Source organism: Saccostrea cucullata, unplaced genomic scaffold, assembly GCF_032062105.1.
Source record: "Saccostrea cucullata isolate Sc308-1 unplaced genomic scaffold, CSIRO_AGI_Scuc_v1 ctg3722, whole genome shotgun sequence".
Classification (NCBI taxonomy): Eukaryota; Metazoa; Mollusca; class Bivalvia; order Ostreida; family Ostreidae; genus Saccostrea; species Saccostrea cuccullata.
The window spans coordinates 121,436-131,953 of record NW_026919432.1 but is presented as its reverse complement, the minus strand read 5'-3'; the positions used below and the strand labels follow the sequence as shown (position 1 = coordinate 131,953).

Genomic DNA, 10,518 nt, shown 5'->3' with positions numbered 1-10,518 from the left:
TCATGGCCAAGATTGTAGTTTTTCAGATGTAGGTCACATGTCATGGTCAAAATTGTTGGTATCCAAAATAAGACCTTGGAATACACATGGGATACACCTGTATGAGGTATGAAGGCCCTAGTCCTAACTGCTCAAAAGTTATGTCCAAGGTTAAAGTTTTAAAAAGTGTGTCAAAGGTCATGGTAAAAAAATATTTATATCCATGAAAAGGTCTTGTTATACTAGTAATGAATACACGTGTGAAAGATGAAAGCCCCAGCACCAAGTGGTCAAAAGTTATGGTCAAGGTAAAAGTAAGGTATTTTTTGTCAAAGTCGGTCAAATTCCAAAGCCAAGAGGTCAAGATTGGAGGTACTTATCATAAGGAATACTCCTTTGAAATGTGAAAGCTAAAGCCCCAGCCAGTCACAAGTTATGGGCAAGGTTAAAGTTTTTGCTGACAAACAGATGAAAAGGCGGATTGTACAGGCAAAAATTATATATCCCCGTTTTCTTCGATTACGGATAATAAGGTATACTTATCCATTCATATACCTTTTTAAGGAAAATATTAATCAGATCTATGAGTACATATAAGTATATTCCAAATGCATTCGACTTCAACTTTTTGTTGTTGTCATCTTCCCCATATTTATGTCACAATATACCATAATCCCATGGAGTTTATGTTCATTGGATACAGAAAAGCATGCTCTATTTACAACAATTTCTAAAACGAGGGAGGCTATTGACGAATAAGCTGGTAATACAAAAATATCAACAATTTCGTTCATCTAAGTCAATATTTTGCATATGGCAGAAACAATGACTTTGTTTGTAAATACTATCCGTTGAGAGGTCGAATGTTGACTGACTTATATTATTCATATAAATAAATTGATAAATCTTTATTTTCACATTACAGGTACATGTACACTATGTACGGATTTTTTTATTAAACGATAAAAACAAGGTGTACACAAGTACTCGGCACAATGGAACGCTTACTCCTCCATGGCAACTGATCCAACTGCTCTGCTTCTGAGGACCGTATTGTCACTGCTCAACATTTATATAGCTTAACTGGTCCTTTGAGTCACTTCTTTTCACATTTCATAAGCTCATGAGTGAAAATGATTTGTTTGAATTAATGTGAATATGTCTTGTTTTACAATCTAGGTATTCAGATTACTGACCTTATCTAGTTCAGATCACACTTAACCGGTATCAAACTAGATACTGAATACTCCGTAAAGTCGCTGAGTGCGGATTCAACCAAACTTCAGATCACTGTCCTTACGACCCCAATACATACGTACACCAAGAAAGCATGGTATATAATTGACATACCATATATCACTTCCCGTTATGTAACACGAGGAATTTTACTTTTAATTTAAAATATTGTTAAAATTCCTTCAAATACAACTTATCGGTTTTATTTTCTTTCATTTTGTATTGTTTTTCTTTTGATTAAAAAAAACAGAGTTATAAAATTTACTTTTTTTCTTCACAGCTTATCTTGCATCATGCAAAACTGATGAGTTTTGGAGAAAGAAAGATCAGTCTCAGGACTCTATGAACATGTAATATCACAGATTTTAAACACTTTCTCATAGCATTTATTTTCGAGAATAAAAGAAAAATGAAGAATGAACTTTTCTTACACTCTTTTGATAAATTGTTGTTTTAGTCATCTTTAACTCCAAATATGGAAGAAGTGCCACATGTCAGTTGTTTCACAGCCCTCCACATATATGTAATTTTAAAACTAATTTTCAATAAAACAAAATCAATGAATTATCTTTGTTTTCTAATGATGGAACGTTTGCAATCAAAGCAGACAAAATTCTACGCAGTCCGAATTTGTATTTTTTCCCCTGCAGTATTTGTTCAATACCAGTTTACTTAATAAATAAAGGAATTACTCGTTGAGTATATTAATTCATTAATTAAATTTATTCCAAATATGGAAGGTTAACTGCGTTTGTATTGCACGTGACCATATTTACAAATAATCAAGAGGTCAAAATCGCAAATCTGTTGTAATCATTATCTAGAGAACACGATCTGTTCAAATATTTCATAGTACTATGTAAGTTATCACTGAGTGAACATGGACGCTGGTACAGAACTTTATCCCCACACCGACGCAGATGTCGCGGATAAACACCGTTATCTGTCGCCCTGATTATGAATGAGAGCGCGAAGCTGACACCGAGAGGACAATATTTGTACAACTTAACTCGAGAAACTTTGTCAACAGCAGATGCCAAGCATGCCTTCTGCTTTTATGCAACGTAACGCAGTTACGTCACCATCATCATCTACTATAAAACCTCTCAATCCAGAGAGTACAAGCAGACTGGTGACAACAACTAACAGTAGTACAGGAATAACTTCCAAACATTTAAAAGGTGAGTACTATAGTAAGATCTATAGAGTGCCTTCTCTTTTTCATTGATATTTATTGACATATATTAAATCATTGATCTTAATTTTCATTAAGATTCATTTGAAAAGCTTTCGTTGTTGCTAACTTAAAAAAGGATATATTATTCTTACAGATACAAATTTAAAATGCAGAACGTAGACAGATTATGGATTTTTTCGAATACCGCCAAGAAGATATACCAGACCAATGTTCTTGGAGAGACTTTGCACTCCATTGATGTTGATCCCGAATGGCAAATAGCAGGAATTTGCGTTACCCGCGGAGAGGAACTTCTCGTTTGTTGTAAGGGCGACCAGACGATCAAGAAATGCACAAAAAGTGGATCTGTTATTGACTTAATCAATATGGCTCCTTTAAAACCAATATCTATCTGCACTTCATGGTCAACAGGAGAAATTCTGGTTGGGGCTATGGATGGTTCCATTTCTGATGAAGATGCTTTCACCTCCTCAACAGGGCGTAGGGTTGTCTTCAAATACACAAAATCGGGTGAAAAGACGGTTGAAATACAGTTCGAGTCCCTTGGTGTGCCTCTCTTTACCGTCCCATGGAAACTGCAAGTGGGAACAAATGGAGACATTGCCGTCTGCAATATGAAAAGTGAAAAAGAAGGAGAGATTATCCTTCTCGATAAATATGGTCGACTGAAATTCCGATACCGCGGTAATGAATCAAATATGGACGAAAAGACCGCGAAGTTTTGTCCTGTTGGACTTTGTTTTGATGACAAAAGTAACGTTGTTGTGAGTGAGGCCCATTCATACTCCGTGCAGCTGATAGACACTGAGGGCAAGTTTCTGGGTACCCTCTACAGAAACAGACGCTACCCTCCCACCGATATTGTGAGGGGCTGCAATGGAGATCTGATGGTCGGGTGCTCTCAAGGCAAAGTACACATCCTGAAAAGTAACTGATCTGAACACACTGTCATCATAAAAATACTCATGTACTGTTGTACTTACTACTTGTTCATAATAATTTTGTTTTTATATGAATTTACTGTCTACTTTTGTTTGTGTTTGCTTAATAATAAATTAATAATAAAATCAATTTGCCTTTTTTCTACGTGGTTTGGTGCGACTACACCAATCAAAGACTATGATTCTTTGTTACTATAAAACCTTATCTGAAAAGTTGTTGCAGATTTCTAACAATTTCTTTAACCCAGAAGCCTGGGATATACTGTTACTTCCTACAAAGACTACTACTATAAAGGATACCATCCTTTAATTATTACACAGTTGATTTTGCAGAAACATAAATCTAAGTCCACACATATGTAAAAGAATATACAACTTAATATTACTGTTTAACTACACATACGTACTTACGTGATTCTTAAAGGCATTCACCATTTTCTTCTTTTGTGAAACGAAGGAATAAAACTCTTAAAAATTTATGTTAAAATATTTTTAATGTAAAATATCACAGCCTTTAAATGACACAGTAGTATAAAACATTCATTTAGAAATCTTCACATAATTATATACAAGTTTAATTTTTATTTTAAAAAATGTTTTTTTAAAAGGTCGTACATTCAGTGAGGTCTCAATTTCGTCATTAGGTCATGGTCTATAAGTGCACAAAATACATTTTAAATATTTAATACATCATGTATACTTGATTCATGAAGAATAGAAAACATGAAGTACAAAAACTGCATACTTTAATGCATATATAATCAGCTGAAAACAACAACAACAACAACAACAATAACAAAAGTTTTGATGTTACAGTATTGTACAACAAGAGGATGAAGAGGGTGAGGTCATATTTCTAACATTCCTCCCACCAGCATCTTCCAGTCCCTTCAATTCTTCTTCTCTCTTGCATGATGATATTCATGGCAAAGAGCAAAATTTGCAGACGTTCCTTATATAATTCCATTGGAATGTAGTAGTTCTTTAACAGAAAAATGGCCTTGAAAACCATGACCTTTTTGACCTGTCTTTGCTGGTCCCCAATCACCAAGGAGTCAATGACCAGCATACGCTGTGTAACCTGACTCAGTTCAAAGAATCCGTTTTCATATTCTCCACACATATTCTCATCATGGAATATGCACTTATTGTTCAACTCATCTGGAGAAAAAAGCCAACATAAATACAACAGTTTATCTATGTCCGTCTCTGAAAGGAGAAAGAAATGAGGGTAGTCTCGCAGTTTCGCGTTGGAATCATCTGTGATTTGGAGAACAGTGCAAATACAGTCAAAATAGAACATCAGTCGTGCGATCGGATGATTAGGTACGGTAGTAGGGTTATCAGTCTGTGCTATTCCTACTCTGTTTTGTCCCAACACCAAGGCCATTGTTCATAATCCTCACAAAAACTAATTTTACTCATAGGATAACTATGGTATATATTTTCGTTATCAAAATGGGAATTCTACTTCCTGATTTAAGGACGATCGAGTAAATATCTATATTTTCCGATAACAACTTGATTTAAACCTCTAAGAACAAATGATAAATCGAAACAAGGTGTAAAGTTACTCTAGCAAAACAAAATTTAAAACGCTGTCTTTTATGACTGCATACATGTTTATATATGTTCAGAACTTTTATTGTGCCCAAAGTTCTTGTAAAATAGCTCATGCAAGAAACTGGTTTACATCTTCTTTCAACAAAATCATTTCCACAAACGTAGACTATATTTTATAGTGATGAATTCAGTACTTTTTCCATAGTCGAGAAAGGTTTTGGATTACTAGTATTCGAAATGGAGAATCTGTAAATCAAAAGAATTATTTGTATTTTAATACTTTTTTGGAACATTCCCCTTGAAAGCAATGCAATATTGATTTAGCATAAGTAATTGAAAACAGGTATCAAAAATGCGATCATTTATTGACGTATAAACATCTATGCAGGTGTTTAATTTTTTTTAACGCTCGTTAGCCATTTTTACAAATGATCCGTATAAATCTTCTTTGAATTAAAATTTCTTTACTTATTCTTTAACATAGAGTTTTAAACTATATATATAGTGAGCAATGAGCTCATTAAATAAAATTTAATGAGACTTTCACAGAATCTTTGTTACATAGTGCCATTGTACATCTCTTATTTTACTTTTTGATCGGACAAATATTTCAGATTTCCCAAAGCAAAACATGGACACTGCCATTCTTTCTTTGATATTGAAGGGTGCCCATCTCTTATCCGCAACCCCTCTCATACCACTGAATAAAATTTCATGATACTTTCACGGAATCTTTGTTAGCTTGTGCACCTCCAATTCGACTTTTTGCTCTGACACTCATTTCGAGTCTCCTAGAGCAAAACATGAACTTTGCCATTATAATTATATAGGAGGCGAGGGGTACCATTTAGTTAGCTCAGTACTCAAAGAACCTCTAGTTTTATACCTTGTTTGACAATGGAGTACTATGTAATTACCTGATCATTACAAAGGCCTCCCGACGGATATTTACTCCTCTTAGGCACCAGGGGGTCGTAACATAAAGCATGCTAAGTTTTTGACTTAAGCACGGTCTTAAGTACGCGTTAAGCACATTTTTAGGACCTACATAAGTACTACTTAAGTATGTCTTATACCGTAACATAAAGCGAACTAAGCAAGATCTTAGCTAAGTCATACTTATGTATTGAATTAAAATATTATACAGTGTAAAAGTTCATAATGTAGCATTGGTTATTACATGTAAGTGTGATATTTACTCACAGACTGAATATTTTTTACTTCTTTAATCACTCTTGGCTATTGTCACAATTGTCCCAAGGGACTTTTAGTCTTTAAAAAATTCCGTCACGTTCTTTTTCACTGGGGTTTGCTTTTCGTTTACGGAAGATAATGGCAAGTGTATCCTGTGATTGATGCACATATTGTGCAAAACCGCTGTCGCAACGATCACCTTAAATTGGAGGGAACATTTAATATAGTATATCAAATTTTTAAAGGTTTTAAAAATATACATTTGATATTTTCATAAAGTTATTTGTTTGTACCTTGCATGCATTTGAAGGATGAAATAACAGAGGACCTCCAGTTTTATCAAGACAGCGAAAACGGCTCTTCCACACACCAAAACATGATCTTTCAATAGAGTTTCTCATATGACGAGCATAATACTATAGTATTTCATGATAATAAGAATGGAGGCGTATAAGGCGAGAACAATCCCCCGCTCTGAAAAAAAGACTTTTTTTTCAATTCTAAAAGTAGTATTTTTTCAAAATTTTATGATTTATATAATCTTTAACATATCAAATTTTGTATTTCATTGTTTTAATAATTTATTTATAATTTATCTTTTACTCATGTTTTTAAGACATTTGAAAACAAAAAAGAAAAAGCTTCACGTATGATTCGAACTCTCTCCATAGCGTAGGTTTGATCCATGACCAACCGCTTTAACTACTACGCGTAAATTTTTTTTCAGAAAAGTTCGATTTTCATATAGAATGGGTTCAGATTCCATTTTTTTTGACAAATAGATTTCACATTTACGTTTCCATCATTTAAGCGTTCATGAAGAATGGAGACTTGACCCATTCATGTTCAAAATTCGTTGTTTATAGCTTTATTAAACCCATTTTCCACTAAATATGCTTAACTGTCAACTTTGAGATAAAGATTATCAAATGATAAGTCGTTCAGTAAAATAAAATAATAATTTCTTATGAAGATGACATTACTGAGAACATGATTTTAGAAAAAATATAAATTTTTGGTGAATTTTGAAAATTGAGAAAATTTTGTCTCATAGCGGGGGATTGTACACGCCTTATACGCCCTCCTTCTTTATACATATCACATTCTTGTTTAAATTAAAATAGGGAAATCGAACAAAAAAGAGTTGGTAGTGTTATGCTCCATTTTTTTTCCAACTCATTTTTCTCTTAAACACAATCAATTTTAATACTATGATTAAGATATGATAAAATTAAAAAGTAAAATGTTAAGTTTGAAAATATATATGTGTGTGTGTGTGTGTGAGGGAGGGGGGGGGGTCCTTAACTGCTAACTCAACATCATACAATTTTAAAATGTTAATAGATACATGAATATTTTATTTAGGTGAAATTAGCGTGGGATGGCTCTTGGGTGATTCAGCATATCCACTAAGACCATGGATGATGACCCCATATTTACAGCCTTCTATTCCATCAGAGCATCGTTCTTTTTCCTACCATTTTGTAGAAATATATAAGCAGACGCCATTCGTGTAATATTTGTGTGTTCGAACTAAACTTCTAATATCTATTGTGAATAGTGTTTAACTGTGTCTTATTCACAGACCTCTGAATACTACTCTCAGTTTCTCTGTGATTACCGGCCAAATTAACCTATCATTAATTTTCAATCATAATTAAAGTACACACATGTATATCCTTTAGGGTTATTTTGCTTCATGTATATGTTAAAATTGCTATATACATGTACACAAGACATAATTGCTATTTATTGACTTGAAGAGGTATTAGATTATCTTATTAATTAATAACAAATGAAATAATTAAAACATTCATCGTTTAATTTTCAGTTTTACGTATAATGTGTTCAGGTTCTGTATAACACGCACTTAAGTCACCTATGTTGATCGCCTAAGTTTTGCTAAGATTTGTATTTCTTAGCATCCTTTATGATACGGACTTAAGACAAATAATGTACTTATGTTGTACTTAAGTATGGTCTTAGACTTAAGTACTTTTTATGTTACGACCCCCAGGTTCTAATCTCTGATATTTCAAGAAATCCATGGTTTTTGCCTTTTCAAGATTCGTTTTTAGCTCACCTGAGCCGAAGGCTCAAGTGAGCTTTTCTGATCACATTTTGTCCGTCGTCCGTCCGTCTGTCCGTCTGTCTGTACGTCTAGCTGTACGTCCGTCCGTCTGTCTGTTACGCTTTGGGGTACCCATCTCTTATTCGCAACTCCTCTTATACCACTGAATGAAATTTAATGATACTTTCACAGAATCTTTATTACATATTGCCATTATGCACCTCCCATTTTACTTTTTGATCCGACGCATATTTTGGGTTTCCGGGCCACAGCAAAACACGGACTTTGCTATTATAACCATATGGGAGGCGGGGGTATCATTTAGTGAGTTCAGTACCTCTAGTTACTATTAGTAAAGTTTGAAATGCTTTCAAATGCTTCAAGAAAAAAAAATACATGTACATGAGACGATGTCAGGAAATATCGTTTATATTAATCTTGTTTAAATTATAAGATCAAATAGGATATCTTATTTAAGTTAATTATGTTATACAATTTATTTTATCATTTTTCGAGTATGTATTTTCCAAATAATGTTTTCAAGTTAAGGTATGGATAAACTTAAAAATATTACGGCTTTAAATTCATGTAGACACATATTAATCACAAACACGCTGAAAAAAGGTGCAATTTTACAGGATTCAAGCTTATTTAATTGAAACCTTCAGTTCTATAGTTGAATTATGAACATTTTTTCAGCGAAGGACGGTTTGATCAAGAACTTCCCGATACATGTAATACACATTTCTCTATGGCTACTTGTGACGTTTTGGAGGAGGTTTGCTTACGTTTATTTGTTTGTTTACGTCACAATTTTATTGACTTCACAACCTAACAAAAGGAAAAAGTGAGTAGAAATATTTTTTCTCTCTTGTGTCTCTTTAAAACTAAACAGTGTTTTTTTTTCTTCAAGTGTAAGAGTTCAGTGTTTGAAATCGGCACCGATAGATACGTATTTTATTATCCAACATTCGACACTTTAAAAACTTTGTAAGTTTTAAAGGAAATAATTTTAAATCCAAAGTTTTTCACCTGGGATCATTTTTTTTTTTTTTTTAGAAATTCAACTCAGTTGCTGACAAACATATCAAAAATCACCTCAATCCTACAACAATAAGTTACAATGCAATGTAAAGGCAATTTAAAAAAAAAACCTTTTATTCTTGCTGAATTTTTTCTGCTAGTCTGACGTCATAATTAAATTATCACGTGATCAAACGTCACAAATATTGTGACGTAACAATCATCACTAAACAAAACAAAACAGTGTTGACTTTGGAAGTAGAAGGTAAATTTAGTCCAGAACTTTGTTATAATTCTTCTTGTCAGAATTATTTTTAGATAACATAGTTCATGGTATTTTAAAATTTCTGAGAAATATTATACATTTATTGCATGATAGTGAGGGAAATATGAAGACTTATTCAGCCAAGAAAAATCATATTCCCCGAGGGCTTCGCCCGAGGGAAATATGATTTTTCTTGGCTGAATAAGTCTTCATGTTTCCCGAACATCCATGCAATGAATTGTTTATTATACCGAAACAAGCAAAACCTTTGAAATAAACATAAACTTTCAAATTTGGCACCGCTCTCAAATTCACTTTCATTTCTAACAAAACGTTACTAAAACTCTTTGGTCAACACATTATCATTAGTTCTATGACGTAATCCAGGTTATTGTGACGTCTACCATACTCTCGGGAGTTTCTTTAACGAACGATAATTTTTGCGGGAAAATACACTAGGTATCCGAAGAGGTGGAATATGATGAAAAGCAAGCCGACGACAATGAAAATATGAAGTTTTACGACCCGATCACGTGATAACCTAGAACCAATCAGATAACGCGTTGTTTAAAATATTTATAATGAGGTATAATAATATTGTTTCTTTATGTAGCAAGGCAAGCAACTATGGACATGGATTGGAATGAGATTTTATATTTTGGGGACAGTGCTGTCACAGATGTTGTGAGTTTAACGTACTTACACAAATATCTCTTTTATTAAAAGAAAAATTAGTAACGTCAGGTGCCTGTGACAAATACATGCAGTAACTGAACTGTCAGATTTTAAAATATCGTTTTTGAATTTTAAAAAAAAAAATGGTTGTCGAATGCATAATCATTGATATGATTTAAAAACTAAAAGGATCTACATTTGCAACAAATGTACATCTGCTAGCAAGAGGGGGAGGGGGTGGGGGTTTACTTTTAATACACTGCTTTTCATGATATTTAATCTTTTTTATGAATTATATCACCACTCCACGTTTTAAATTTTGAATTTGATGAGTATTTGTTTATCCTCTATCAATTTTTTTAGGACTCAAAAC

The 10,518-nt window shown here is 33.3% G+C and overlaps 1 protein-coding gene across 1 annotated transcript; it reads left to right on the top strand.

The window, feature by feature from the left end:
* Nucleotides 1-2,297: 2,297 nt before the first annotated feature.
* On the top strand, nucleotides 2,298-3,472 carry LOC134231423 (uncharacterized). Its single transcript, XM_062713386.1, has 2 exons — nucleotides 2,298-2,396; nucleotides 2,547-3,472. Exon 2 carries the CDS (start codon nucleotides 2,560-2,562, stop codon nucleotides 3,346-3,348), a length of 789 nt encoding a protein of 262 aa, XP_062569370.1. The 5' UTR covers nucleotides 2,298-2,396; nucleotides 2,547-2,559; the 3' UTR covers nucleotides 3,349-3,472.
* The last annotated feature ends 7,046 nt before the right edge of the window (nucleotides 3,473-10,518 follow it).